Consider the following 15,277-nt stretch of genomic DNA (forward strand, 5'->3'; position numbering starts at 1 on the left):
ACTGGCTGGGACTATGGCCCAGTCAGTGTTTCTGTGTTACTAGGAGAAATTTTCCTATGCTCTTGTGAAATTAGGTTCCCAAATGGCTTTCAAAACAAGTCAGTGGTCCTGGACAAGGGCTGGCGTGTATCAGGATCCATCTTGGAGTAGTTACAGAGCATATAGTGTGTGCATGGGCTGGACTAGGTGACGTGTGGCACTTTGCTTATACAGTTATAACAGCTGGGTTAATCGTGGCCCTGGAGTTTTCATTTCTAAGTGGCCCTACAAGCCCAAGTAATTTAATACTCGTCTTGTCTTATGCTGTCAAGTTGTCTCCGACCCACAGTGATGCCATGGACACAGCTCTTCCAGAATCTCCCATCTCCATCTGCAATCATTCCAGTAGTGTATCCATACAGTTTTCTTGGTAAAAGTACAGAATTGATTTACCATTTCCTCCTCCTCACAGTAAACTTGAGTCTTCGCCCTCGACTCTCCCCCATGCCTCTGCTGCCCAGCGTGGGTGAGTTTTGACTTGTAGCAGATTGCCTTCCACTCACTAGCCACTGCCCAAGCTAGGAGTAGAATGGATAGGCCTCTGTTTGACTCTCCCTCCCACAGTTGAGACTGGTAGAGTACTGGAAACTCTCCAGGTGCAACCTTGAGAGGGGAAATTTGATACTATTAATGTGGAATTCGAAAAATCCAAACTGGAGCCATTCCCCTAGATATTAAGCTCCCTCTCAGTCTATCATATTTATTGAGTGCTTACTGTACTAAGTGCTTGAGAGAGTACCAAATAATATAACAGACACATTCCCTGCCCACAGTGAGCATACAGTCTACAGGAGGAGACAGTCATTAATATAAATGAATAAATGATGGATATGTGCATAAGTGCTGTGGGGCTGGAAGCGGGGGATGCAGGGAACGTATCTACCAACCCTATCATGTTTTACTCCTCCAAGCACTTATTACAGTGCTCTGCACACAGTAAATGTTCAACAAATACCATTGATTGGCCTTGAAGTTGAATTTTGTTCATTCTTATCTAATGAGGGGTGGATTAAATGCAGGATAGCATATTTATTGAGCACTTACAATGTGAAGACCACTGTTGTGAATGCGTGGAAGAGCACAATACAGTGGAGTCCCTGCCCTCAAGTAATAATAATAATGATGGTATTTGTTAAGTGCTCACCATGTGCCAAGCACTGTTCTAAGTGCTGGGGTAGATACAAGGTAATCAAGTTGTCCCATGTGGGGCTCACAGGCTTAATCCCCATTTTACAGATGAGGTAACTGAGGCACAGAGAAGTTAAGTGACTTTTCCACACAGCATACAGGCACACAGCAGACAAGTGGCGGAGCCAGGATTAGAACCCACGACTTCTGACTCCCAAGCCTGTGCACTTTCCATTGAGCCACGCTGCTTACAGTGTAGTGTGGAAGATAATTAAATAAAGGGAAGGCTGTGACTTTTTTAAAAGTGACATTCTTGCATTCATCATTGCACCGTGAATTTAGACCAATGTGTGAGGACACTATCCATTTTAGCATTGTCATGGCCCAGGTCAAAGGAGAGCTAGCATGGTGGAGAGATGAGCGAGCGATCAGTCATCCAGGAACTCTGCATCCCAAGATGTTGCTGTTGGACTGGAATAGCAGAGCGGAGTGTGGGGTTGAGGACAGGTCTCTCTTGCCCTCAGCCAATCCAGCCTAACAGTCATTGTTGGTACTCTAATCATCCCAGCCACAGAGAGTTGAGACTGGACAGTTGTGACGAGGCTCTGGAATCCAAGAGTGAAAGGACAGTGGAATCTCACTTGCAGGATTGCTCCCCTCTAGATTTTCAATTCCTAGACAGTCATTCAATCAATCGTATTTACTGAGTGCTTACTGTGTGCAGAGCACTCTACTGAGCACTTGGGAGAATATAATATAATACTAGACACATTCTCTGCCCACAACAAGCTGACAGTCTAGTGGGGGAGGCAGACATTAAGAAAAATAAATAAATCATAGATAACTAAATAAATTACAGATATACAAATAAATTACAGATATGACAGTTGGATTATGTCTTCCAACCCTATTCTACTCTCCTAATGACTTACACAGCAAGTGCACAATAAATACCACTGATTTGTTGGTTAGAGTGGAAGTCTACTTAGGAATCTTCCAGGCCACAAGTCATAGAAGCAAGGGGATCTCAAATACCTTTGTAATCCTGAAGGTTGGGATAATTCATAATAACCCAAGTGGCCTTGGGGCACAACCAGTGGTTTCAACTTTTGTTGTTGGTTTTTTTTCATCCAAGACTGCCTCAAACATGAGCCTCATTTTGTGGGTGAAAGGGAGTCAACAGAGAGGGAGGATAAGAAGCATGCAGAGGTCAGGGTTAGAAACAGAATTTGAAAAAGAAAAAGCTAAGCAATCGGGGTTGCACCTGGAGAGTTTCCAGTACTCTACCAGTCTCGAGTATGTGAGGGAAAGTCAAGCAGAGGCATATCTGTTCCATTCCTAGCTTGGGCAGTGGCTAGCGAGTGGAAGGCAATCTGCTACAAGTCAAAACTCACCTCTGCTGGGAAGCAGTGGCATGGGAGAGAGTTGAAGGAGGAGAGTCAAGTTTATTGCGCTGAAGGAGGCAATGGTAAACCACTTCCATATTTTTACCAAGAAAACTCTGTGGATACACTACTCAGAACGGTTGCAGATGGAGGTGGGGACTTCTGGGATAGATGTGTCCATGGTGTCGGTATGTCAGACACAACTCAACAGCAGCTAAGAGTGTCCAGGAGAGAGCAACTGCAGAGCAAAAGAGGAAAAACAAGCAAACAAGACTTCAGGAACCAGAAAGGCACTGAAAAATTAGATAGCAAACTAAAATGAGATGAAAAAGAAAGGAACTTGCACGGCACACAGAGGAACAGGGAGGGAGAAGAGAAAGGGAGATCCAGACACCAGTAAGTGGAGAGAAAGCCGATAAGAAGGTTGTTGGTCACAGAGGGAAAGGAGGAGAGTAGCAGAGAAGATGAGATGTAGATTCAGAGAAGAGTTGCAGGAAATAAGGGGAGGAAGAAGGGGCTCAGCGAGACCTGGAAGCTGCTGAGTTTAACCTGGACAACAAAAAATGAATTATTCCCCTAGATTTCTATATATCCTAATAGTGTACGACAACCAGGAAAAGATCTGTTTTCTTACTTTCCTGGTTTCCATACAAACACTGTCCATATCATTTCATCTGGCAATCATTCTGGACCTTTCTTTGATGACACTTCTAGCCAATCCTTAAAAAATATGTATCTCCTTTACTCCTTTTACAATCGGTCTCTTCACTTGAGAATATTTTTATGCTCTAGTTTATTCCATACATTTTAGAACCTCGAGGGATCTAAAGATGCTTTTGCTCATTTGCAAATGTGTTCTAAAACTGGCTCAATTTAGTTTAGGAACAAACACAGGTAAACCCACTACTTTAAATTTCCTTAAAAATGAAAAACACATTATCGTGGTGCCGGCTTAATAAAATCTTGCTATGGTTTCTTAGAGCTTTTACATAAAATGCAAATATTAGTGTTCATATTTCCTGGAATTTTTTTATGTGCAACTTCAATTTTTGGTTAGGGGTCCTGTGAAATCCACGACATAGCTGGGTAGGAGAGGTATTTGACAGTGCATATATGATCTACATATCTAGGCACTTTGATAAACTACTTGTGGGTGGAGAACTTGCCCACCAACTCCATTGTATTGTCCTCTCCCAAGTGATTAGTAGCATGTCAGTCAGTCAGCCATATTTATTGAGCGCTTACTGTGTGCAGAGCACTGTACTAAGTGCTTGGGAGAGTACAGTACAACAGTAAGAAGCAGCATGGCATAGTGAATAGACCATGGGCCTGGGAGTCAGAAGGTCATGGGTTCTAATCCCTTCTCCCCCACTTGTCTGCTATGTGACCTTGGGCAAGTCACTTCACTTTTTTGTGCCTCAGTTACCTCATCTGTAAAATGGAGATTGAGAGTGTGAACTCCACGTGGAACAGAGACTGTGTTCATCCCGATTTACTTGTATCCACCCCAATGCTTAGTACAGTGCCTAGCACATAGTAAGTGCTTAATACCATACTTATTATTATTATTGTTATTATTATTATTATTAACAATAAGTGCTCTGCACACAGTAAGCACTCAATAAATATCATCAATTGATTGATAACTCCATATATTATACCAGGTCATACAAATCAGGAAAACTAGATGAAGATCATTATTGCAGAATTAAGTGAAGCTTGTGAACTATCTATCGCTAAATAAAATGAATGTGTGTGTTAATTATATTGTACTGAATGAATGAATGAAACAAATAGAAGGGGCTTAAAGAGCCAGTACTCAGTGAAAAGACAAGGTTCTCCTTCCTTTAGTAAGTGAAAGGGGATGGAAAGGCTGCCTCTAGTTTGTAGATGAAACAACAGGAGAGACTGAGGAGAAGATGCTCATGGAGAGAACTGGGAAGCTGTGAGGGAGAGATGAGAGATTAAGCAGGTTGAAAGGAGACAAGAAAGGAAAATGTCCAGGTTTTGGCCCTGCCTTTCCTCCAGTAGCAATAGCCGGAGTTCATGAACTGGCTGCCCCCTCAGTCAAAAATTGGAAATGAAATGGTGGGGGAAAGATGCAAACTTTCCAAGCTGGTATATAAAAACATGTGAGGGAAGTGAAGCATTCCACGGAGACATGAGTTTCAAGTGAGAAAAGAGCAATTAAAGTGAGAGTCACAGCCAAGTTGGGTTTATTTTCTGGTATCTGTAGGAGGTGCTGGGGGAAGCTCCTTTTGCGAAGGCCCTGTTTGTGAGAAATGGGAGTGTGGGCTTGACAGAGATTGAAGTCTCTAAGGAGGATGTTATGGAACAACTTGAGAAGCTCAAGTGTGGTAAATCACTGGAACTGAATGGCATTCATCCCAAGGCTCCGAAAGAAATAATGGGCAAAAGAGTGGAGCTTGTGACAAGGGGGTGCAATATATCCTTAGAACGACAACTGCTTCTGAAGATTGCCAAGTCACTAATGTGGTCCCCATTCTTTAAAAAGGAGCCAGGGGGATGTCCAGGAAGTAGCAGGCAGGAACATTCCACCCCAAGTTCTGCAGAAACTGGCTATGCACCTGATAACACTGAGAGAATGACAGTGAAACAGTCATGCTGTGGCAACTTCCATCCAAGAAATTCGGGCCTGGCCCGGAGGTGGTCATTGGAGAGAGTGGGTGGGGTACCAATGTGAAAGCATCAGAGAAGCAGTGTGGCTTAGTGGAAAGAGCACAGGCTTGGGAATCAGAGGTCGTGGGTTCTAACCCCAGCTCTAACAATTGTTTGCTGTGAGACTTTGGGCAAGTCACTTGACTTCACTGGGCCTCAGTTACCTCATCGGTAAAATGTGGGTTAAGCCTGTAAGCCCCATGTGGACAACCTGATTACCTTGTATCTGCCCCAGTGCTTTAGAACAGTGCTTGGCACATAGTAAGTGCTTAACAAATACCATTATTATTATTAGTAGTAGTATCAGCCATGCAAATAATACAGACACTGTAGCTGGCAGAGAATATTCCCACCAATCTGCTGTTCATTGCTATGAGGCTGGCACTTATCCCAGCCTTGGGCAAGTGGTTATTTACTAAGCTGATTCCCCCATGATGTGATTTCTTTGCTCTTTTATTCAAAAGTGACCCTGCTGACAATATTACCCCCTGTGAGAGTAGACCAAGACACTGATGGTTGACCAGCTGTTGTTGATATCATCTGACAATCCGTCATTGGCTCTGGCCACTGTTCATGGATCTGTTGAAAAGGAATGCACCGTGTGTCTCGTCTCACAGTACGGATGGCTGTGGAACCACAAAGACATTGAGTTGCCCGGAGGCATCCAACAAATCTGTTCCAAAACTGGGTGTAGAAGCCATTGATCCAAGTTTCCTTATGATCAGTCAATCAATCGATTGTATTTATTGAGTGCTTACTGTGTGCAGAGTACTGTACTAAGCACTTAGGAAGAGTGCAATATAATAGTCAGTAATAATAATAACAGTGATAATAATTGTAATATTTGTTAAGCACTTACTAATTGCCAGACATTGTGCTAAGCGCTGGAGTAGATACAAGATAATCGGGTTGGTCACAGTCCCTATGCCACATGGGCCTCACAGTCTTCATCGCAGTTTTACAGATGAGGAAACTGAGGCTCAGAGAAGTCGTGAGTTGCCCAAGGTCACCCAGCAAATGTAGCGGAGCTGAGATTAGAACCCAGGTCCTTCTGATTCCCGGACCCATGCTCTATCCACTAGGCCACTACTGCTTACCACATGCAGAGCACTGAATTAAGCTCTTGGGAAAGGACAATATAATGATGTTGATACCAGCCCACAAGGTGCTTACAATCTAGAGGAAGAATTTGCACCACTCCTTCCTCTGATAAATTAACATAGAAGAATGTAGGGTTTGCCCAGATAGTCTGGGGACTCTGTTAGTGAAAAGGAGAAGCAGTGTGGCTCAGTGGAAAGAGCACAGGCTTTGGAGTCAGAGGTCATGGGTTCAAATTCTGGCTCTGCCAATTGTCAGCTGTGTGACTTTGGGCAAGTCACTTAACTTCTCTGGGCCTCAGTTACCTCATCTGTAAAATGGGGATGAAGACTTTGAGCCCCACGTGGGACAACCTGATCACCTTGCATTCCCCCCAGCGCTTAGAACAGTGCTTTGTGCATAGTAAGTGCTTAATAAATGCCATCATCATTATTATTATTTTAATAATGCCATGACAGCTAGGTTGGGAAGAAGAAATTCATTTGAGAATGTCTGTCTCCCCCTCTGGACTGTAAGTTTGTTATGAGCAGGGAATCTGTCTATTGTTGCATTGTACTCTCTCAAGCATGAAGTACAGTGCTTTGCACACAGTAAGTGCTCGATAAATACGATTGACTGACTTGACTGACCAGTAGGCACCTACAGATCATTACCAAATCATTGCTAAATTAAGATCACGCATCAGTCCTAGTGGTTACGCTGAGACCTTCCAGAATGACACAGTCAGTGATGAGCTGATGATGATGATAATGATATTTGTTAAGAGCTTACTATGTGGCAGGCACTGTACTAAGCTCTGGGGAGGATACAAGCAAATCGAGTTGGAGACAGTCCCTGTTCCTTGTGGGGCTCACTGTCTCAACCCCCATTTTCCAGATGAGATAACTGAGGCATAGAGAATAGAAGTCATTTGCCCCAGATCACAGAGCAGACAAGTGCTGGAGCCAGTATTAGAATCCATGACCTTCTGAATCCCAGGCCCATGTTCCACCCGCTACACCATGCTGCAGGGCAGGTGTGATGGGCTAATATTTCCTTGAAGCCAGTGAGCCGACATACTGTTGACTCAGTAACATCAACCTGGGGGTTTCAGTGGTCAGTCTGATATGTACAGGTCACCAGTAAACTGTTGGGCACAATAATCATGTGGGACTTTATGTGCTTGCGTGTTTATATGACATGCACTGTGCTAATCCCTGGGACAGACACAAAATAATCAGAGCAGACACAGTCTCTGTCCTGTTGGAAATCACAGTCTAAGGTCATTCGTTCATTCATTTAGTCATACCTATCGAGCACTTACTGTGTGCATAATGCTGTACTATGCACTGTACTACAATATAAGCTTACAGTCTAGAGTGGGACATAGACGTTACCATAAATTGGTAAATTACGGATATGTACATAAGTGCTGTGGGGTTGGGAGTGGGGATAAATAAAGGGAGCAAGTCAGGGCGATGCAGAAGGGAGCAGAAGAGGAGGAAAAAAGGGCTTAGTTGGGGAAGGCCTCTTGAAGGTGTGCATTCATTCATTCAGTTGTATTTATTGAGTACTTTATGCAAAGCACTGTACTAAGCACTTGAGAGAGTACCATACAACAATAAACAAATTCCCTGCCCACAGTGAGCTTTAGAGGGGGGAGACAAACATCGAGACAAATAAATAAATTACAGATATTTGCATAAGTGCTGTGGGGCTGGAAGGGGGAAGACAAAAGGAAGCAAGTCAGGGTGATGCAGAAGAGTGTGGGAGATGAGGAAAAGGGGGACTTTGTCTGGGAAGGCTTCTTGGAGGTGATGTGTCTTCAACAAGACTTTGAAGGTGGGGAGAGTAATTGTCTGTTGGATTTTATGAGGGAGGGCCTCTCCTCTGCCCGGCCGCAGCGGGAGCGGGGCTCCAGGGTCCCTGTGCAGCCAGCTGCCGGGGCTCCCGGAGCATGTCGCACGGAAACTCCTCACTCTCGGCTTCAAGGCTCTCCATCACCTCACCCCCTCCTACCTCACCTCCCTTCTGTCCTTCTACAGCCCAGCCCACACCCTCCACTCCTCTGCCGCTAACCTCGTCACTATACCTCATTCTCGCCTGTCCCACCATCGACCCCCGGCCCACGTCCTTCCCCTGGCCTGGAATGCCCTCCCTCCACACATCCGCCAAGCTAGCTCTCTTCCTCCCTTCAAAGCACTACTGAGAGCTCACCTCCTCCAAGAAGATTTCCCAGACTGAGTCCCCTTTTTCCTCTTCTCCTCCCCATCCCCCCCCACCCTACCTCCTTCCCCTCCCCACAACACCTGTATATATGTTTGTACAGATTTATTACTCTATTTATTTTACTTGTACATATTTACTATTCTATTTATTTTGTTAATGATGTGCATCTAGCTTTAATTCTATTTGTTCTGACGACTTGACACCTGTCCACATGTTTTGTTTTGTTGTCTGCCTCCCCCTTCTAGACTGTGAGCCCATTGTTAGGTAGGGACCGTCTCTATATGTTGCCAACTTGTACTTCCCAAGCACTTAGTACAGTGCTCTGCACACAGTAAGCGCTCAATAAATACGATTGAATGAATGAATGAATGAATTCCAGGCCAGTGGCAGGATGTGAGCTAGGGGTTGGCAGTGAGCCAGGTGAGATCAAGGCACAGTGAGGAGGTTAGCACTAGAGAAGCTAAGTGTGTGGGCTGGGTTGTAGAAGGAGATAAGCAAGGCACGGTAGGATGGAGCAAGGTGGTGGAGTGCTTTAAATCTAATAGTGAGGAGCTTTAGTTTGATGCGGAGGTGGATGGACAGCCACTGGAGTATTTTGAGGAGCGGGGTGACATGTCATTAATGTTTTTGTAGAAAAATGATCTGGGCAGCAGAGTGAAGTATGGACTGGCGTGGAGAAAGACAGGAGGCTGGGAGGTCAGCAAGGAAGCTGATGGGGTAATCCAGGCAGGATATGAAGAGTGATTGTAATAACATGGTAGCAGTTTGAATGGAGAGGAAAGGGCAGATTTTAGCGATTTTGTGAAGGTGGAACCAATAAGATTTAGTGATGGATTGAATATGAGGACTGAATGACAGAGAGGAGTCAGAGATGACAGCAAGGTTATGAGCTTGTGAGACAGGAAGGTTGGTGGTACTGTCTATAGTGATGGGAAATTCAATGGGGGACAGGGTTTTCTTGGGAAGATATGGAGTTCTGTTTTGGACATGTTAAGTTTGAGTTGTCTTGAAGGCAGGCAGAAATGCAAGACTGGAGAGTGGGAGAGAGATCAGGCCTGGAGATGTAGATTTAAGTATCATCTGCATAGAGGTATTAGTTGAAGCCATGGGAACAATTGAGTTCTCCAGGGAAGTAGGTGTAGGTGGAGAATAGACTAGAGAATAGAGATGGCCTGTCCCGCCATCGACCCCCAGCCCACGTCATCCCCTGGGCCTGGAATGCCCTCCCTCTGCCCATCCGCCAAGCTAGCTCTCTTCCTTCCTTCAAGGCCCTACTGAGAGTTCACCTCCTCCAGGAGGCCTTTCCAGACTGAGCCCCTTCCTTCCTCTCCCCCTCGTCCCCCTCTCCATCTCCCCCATCTTTCCTCCTTCCCTTCCCCACAGCACCTGTATATATGTATATATGTTTGTACATATTTATTACTCTATGTATTTATATATTTATCTTACTTGTACATATCTATTCTACTCATTTTATTTTGTTAGTATGTTTGGTTTTGTTCTCTGTCTCCCCCTTCTAGGCTGTGAGCCCGCTGTTGGGTAGGGACTGTCTCTATGTGTTGCCGACTTGTACTTCCCAAGCGCTTAGTACAGTGCTCTGCACACAGTAAGCGCTCAATAAATACAATTGATTGATTGAATAGAAGGGGACCCAGAATTGAACCTTGAGGAACCCCCGCAGTTAGGGGGTGGGAGGCAGAGGAGGAGCCTACGAAGGAGACTGAGAATTAATGGCCAGAGAGATAAGAGGAGAACCAAGAGAAGACAGAGTCAGTGAAGCCAAGGTTGGATAATGTTTCCAGGAGAAAGGGGTGGTCCACAGGCAGCTGAGCGGTCTTGAGGAGGATTAAGATGGAGTAGAGGCCTTGGATTTGACAAGAAGGGGAGCACTCAATAAATATGATTGAATAAATGAATCATCAGTGACCTTTCAGAGGGTGGTTTCTGTGGAGTGAAGGGGATGGATTGGAAGGGGCCAAGGAGAGTAATTTGAGGCAGTGTGTTTAGGCAACTCACTCAAGGAGTTTGGAGAGGAGTGGTAGGAGGGAGATGAGGTGATAACTGGAGGGAGCTGTGGGGTCAAGGGAAGGTTTCTTAGGACAGGAGAGACATGGGCATATTTGAAAGTAGTGGGGAAGAAGTTGTTGGAGAGCTAACAGTTGAAGAAGGCTGTTAGGGAAGGAAGAAATGATGTGGGGGGCGAGAGTTTTTATAAGGTGCAAAGGAATGCAGTTGTATGTGCAGGTGGAGGGGATGGCTTTTGAAAGGAGGCAGGAGATCTCCTCTAGAGATATGGCTAGGAAGGATGGGAGAGTTGAAGAGGGGGCCGGAAGTGGGGAGTGGCAGGGGCAGTTGTAGGGAGTACACATCTGATGGTGTCAATTTTCTTAATAAAGTAGGTGGCCAGGTTACTGGGGGCAAGAGATGGAAGAGGCAGGGGGGCAGGGGGCCTGAGGAGGGAGTTAAATGTCTGGAACAACTGGCGAGGGCAATGGGCGTGGGTGGCAATAAGGGTGGAGAAATAGTTTTGCCATGCAGAGGAGAGGGCAGAGTTAAAGCCGGCAAGGATAAGCTTGAAGTGGACAAAGTCAGCCTGATATTCAGATTTCCGCCAGCAGCGTTCTGTGGCTCGAGCACAAGAGCTAAGGAGGCGGACTGTGCAGGTGATCCAGGGCTGTGGGTTAGTGGTACGAGATCGGCAGAGGGTTAAAAGAGAGAATGAGTTGAGTTCAGTAGAGAGGGTAGCATTCAGAGTGTCTGTTTGGTCATCTAGGGATGGTAGTTTGGGTATGGAGGCTCAGTTAGTGGGTCCTAATGAGTTGAGAAAATTGGATGGGGTCCAAAGATCGGAGGTCTCTTTAGAGGAATAATACAGATATATGGGAAGGAGGTGTTTGGGAGAGGAGGAAAATGAGGAGGTTGTGATCAGATTGAGGGATTTCAGAGTTGAAGGGGGTAGAGATTGTGCAGTGGTTAGAGATGATGAAATGGAGCATGTGTCCAAGTTGGTGAGTGGGTGGGGTGGGGTAGAGCGAGAGGTCAGCGGAGTTGAGGAGAGATAGAAGGCGGGCAGCAGAAGGGTCATCAGGAACATCTATGTGGAAACTGAAGTCCCCAAGGATTAATGTGGGCAAGGAGAAAGAGGGGAGGAATGTGAGAAAGGGATGAAGCAGCGTGGCTCAGCGGAAAGAGCATGGGCTTTGGAGTCAGAGGTCATGGGTTCAAACCCCAGCTCTCCAAATGTCAGCTGTGTGACTTTGGGCAAGTCACTTAACTTCTCTGTGCCTCAGTTACCTCATCTGTAAAATGGGGATTGACTGTGAGACCCCCGTGGGACAACATGATCATCTTATAACCTCCCTAGTGCTTAGAACAGTGCTTTGCACATAGTAAGGGCTTAATAAATGCCATCATTATTATTATTATTATTAAAGAAGTTGGGGGTGGGACCTGAGGCATGGTAGATAGACAGTTACTAGAATCTGAAGTGTGTGGTAGAGGCAGATGATTTGGGCTCAAAGGAAGGGAAAGAAAGGAATGGGGGAATTGGAAGGGTGCGAAAGCAGCATAGGGGCATGAGAAGGAAGCCAACACCTTCTCCTTTCCCAGTGAGTCTGGGGAAGTGGGAGAAGAAGAGCCCCCCCACCCCACACCCCGGAGAGAGGAGCAGAGAAGACTTTGTCATCAAGGAGAGCTAGGTTTCAGTGATGGCAAGGAGGAGGAGGGACTGAGGCTTTGAATGAGGCTTTGACAGCGGGGAGAGTAATTGTCTGTCATATATGAGGAGGGAGTGCGTTCCAGGCCAGAGGCAGAACGTGGGCGACAGTTCGGCGGTGAGATAGATGAGATCGAGGTACAGTGAGAGGGTTAGCATTAGAGGAGCGCGTGTGCGAGTCCAGCAACTAGCCTCCACTGCTTCCAACTTGTGTTAGCATCTGTTTGAGGGCCTGAAGCAAACTGCTTATGCAGCTGCAAGACATTTACCCAGGTTGAATGGTTGGTGTGTTTTCCAACATTACCAGGTTTTCTTTCTCACACAAAAATAGTCAGTTTTGCTGGGTCGCCAAGACGAAGAGGAACTCTATTCCATATCCAAGTGTCCTTGTCCCTTTTGCTGCTAGACTGTACACTGGTCTCTAGACTGTAAGCTTGTCATGGGCAGGGAACACATTGTGTTGTATTCTCTTGAGCACTTAGTACAGTGCTCGAGTACAGAAGTAGTGTGGTATAGTGGATAGAGCAAGGGCTTGGGAGTCAGAAGGACCTGGGTTCTAATCCCAGCTCTTTCCTTGTCTCCTTTGTGACCCAGGGCAAGTCACTTGACTTCTCTGTGCTTCAGTTACCCCATCTGTAAAATGGGGATTGAGACTGTGAGCCCCAAGGGGGACCAGGATGATGTCCAACCCAGTTGACTTGTATCCACCCCAGTGCTTAGTGCTTAACACATAGTAAGAGTTTAACAAATATCCGAATTATGCTTATTATTACAGTGCTCTGCACACAGTAAGCCCTCAGGAAATACAATCGATTGATTGATCGGTCATGATGGTCAGGCCAAGGTCTGCACATAATAAGTGCTCAGTAGAAACAGCATAGCGTAGTGGATAGAGCATGGTCCTGGGAGTCAGAAGGCCATGGGTTCTAATCCTGGCTCTGCTGCTTGTCTGCTCTGTGACCTTGGGCAAGTCACTTAACTTCTCTGTGCCTCAGTTACCTCAACTGTAAAATGGGGATTGAGACTGTGAGCCCCATGTGGGACAGGGACTGTGTCCAACCCAATTTGCTTGCATCCACCCCATCGCTTAGTACAGTGCTCTGCACACAGTTAGTGCTCAATAAATATGATTGAATGAATCGCTTAGTACAGTGCCTGGCACATAGTATGCATTTAATGAACGCCATAATCATTATCATTATTAAATACCACTGATGTTGATACCCAATTCAGTTCTAAATAAATTTTTCAGTATGTAATAGCAGCAAAAATACCCAGTAGGATATTTGGCAGTAGTAAGAAAGTGTTCTAAATTTTGGTGGGAGATGTATTTCATTCATCAGTGGAACCCCATTTTGCAGAACCTTGTTTTACTGCTGTTTTTCTCTAAAGCTGGATTATATTAAAATGATGGATATAAGGCCATCAGAAGTAGCTACGAAGTGGTGTGAGGAGAAAGAAATGAGTTTGGAAAGATAAAAAATCCAGGTTCTTTGAAGAATTTTTCTTCTCTGTTATTCCCAATACCTTTTGAAATGCAGCTTTCTGTGTTAGACAGCAGCCTGATGTTTCAGGAGATGGCTGACTTCAGAAGTGTGACAGTTTTTTAGGAAGGATCATGTATCATTTTATAATAATCAGTCATGGTTGCAGTAGCAAAGGGACAAACTTCAAAAGCCTCAGGGTTTAGATGTGGTTTTGAGGATTTTCCAGAAAGTTTCAACCTCTGGTCTATAGAGGTTTGTGGAGTTTATTATAAAATCCAGACACCATGGCCACTTCTTCAGGTTTGCTACTGATCAAAGAATAAACTCGGGAGGTTTTCCTGTGAAATAGAGAAGTATAAGCATTTTCAGTCAGAACAATAAAACAGGAAGTTTGGAAGGTGCATGCTATTTAATATCTTTAACTTTCAGTAGAATTGGGGGTGAATGGTGGGTGTGTGTGTGAAGAGAAATGAGTTTACTTATATTCAGTGACCCTAGAAGCCTAACACATTATTCCTTTATTCCCTGTTTCAGATGATCATTCTCGGGTGAGGCTGCAGCCATTAGAAGGAGACGCAAACTCAGACTATATCAACGGAAACTATATTGATGTATGTATGCTGAAACAGTCAACAAAATTAACCATACTCGCTGATACAAGATATAATGCCTACATTTCATCATTTATCTCAGCTACTGTAGCTTTTCAGAAACTGAAGTTGTTACGAGATCCTGGAAGTGAATTGGGTTTTATTTAGCATCAGGCACTTGAAAGTATCTGTTACCACAATTTGGAAAATCAGAGTATTTTCAAGAAAGACTAAATTCATTTTTTTCCTCAAACTAACCCATTTCAGGGAGAAACTGTCAGTAATATATGACTACTTTATTCCCATTGCTTATGTGGACCAAGAAAATGTTATTTTCATTTTCTGTCGACAACTTGGCATAATTCCACATTAAAAAAGCTGTTTGCATATTAATGTGACAAAACTCTATAATTCCTAATGCAGTGATTTGCAATCTCTTGTCATCTCTGCACTTCTAAGTTGTCTTCAAAGTAGTCTGCAGCTGTTAACCAGAACTTCTAATGCAAGCAAGACATTTCATTAAATATGTAGGATGTTTAATTATTGAAGAATGCTACTTTGTTCATTCTGCATCATGTTAACTTAATGTTTTACATTAGAATAAATTCTTTAAGAGACAGCATGTTTTCAGTTGAAAGAATGAAATCAAAAGTCTCCCTGAAAACCCAGGGGTAGTTGATATCACCCTAAGACCAAAGTCGGTGCAATCTCGGCGTTCATGAAAAATATCAGGTGTTTAGATATAGTTCTTTTCCTATTTCTTACAAAGCTCAGAATGGTGACAGTAAGAGAGCTTTGTGTCATTCAGCAGAATCCTCCAAATGAAGAATTCAGGGTTTTTTTTTCCTAATTGTATCTTAAATACTTCAGAAGTCTGTTGAAGTGGAGGACATCAGGAATGTGAAGAGATCTATGAATCTCCTTCGTGCGAGCACTCAATCTTGAAAG

The 15,277-nt window shown here is 44.5% G+C and overlaps 1 protein-coding gene and 2 non-coding genes across 12 annotated transcripts in view; 2 read left to right on the forward strand and 1 right to left on the reverse strand.

The window, feature by feature from the left end:
- Window positions 1-15,277, forward strand: part of PTPRM (protein tyrosine phosphatase receptor type M) — an 892,842-nt gene that overhangs the window by 777,452 nt on the left and 100,113 nt on the right. For all 10 annotated transcript variants that reach the window (XM_038746194.1, XM_038746195.1, XM_038746197.1 and 7 more), the window contains one exon: window positions 14,274-14,350. In XM_038746194.1, the coding sequence (XP_038602122.1) occupies window positions 14,274-14,350 (77 nt within the window). The remainder of the gene's footprint in view (window positions 1-14,273; window positions 14,351-15,277) is intronic.
- Window positions 516-653, reverse strand: LOC119929099. The gene has a single exon (XR_005451240.1). It is a non-coding gene; the product is annotated as a small nucleolar RNA SNORA7 (small nucleolar RNA).
- Window positions 2,414-2,551, forward strand: LOC119929313. The gene has a single exon (XR_005451444.1). It is a non-coding gene; the product is annotated as a small nucleolar RNA SNORA7 (small nucleolar RNA).

This window comes from Tachyglossus aculeatus, chromosome 5 (assembly GCF_015852505.1).
Source record: "Tachyglossus aculeatus isolate mTacAcu1 chromosome 5, mTacAcu1.pri, whole genome shotgun sequence".
Lineage (NCBI taxonomy): Eukaryota > Metazoa > Chordata > Mammalia > Monotremata > Tachyglossidae > Tachyglossus > Tachyglossus aculeatus.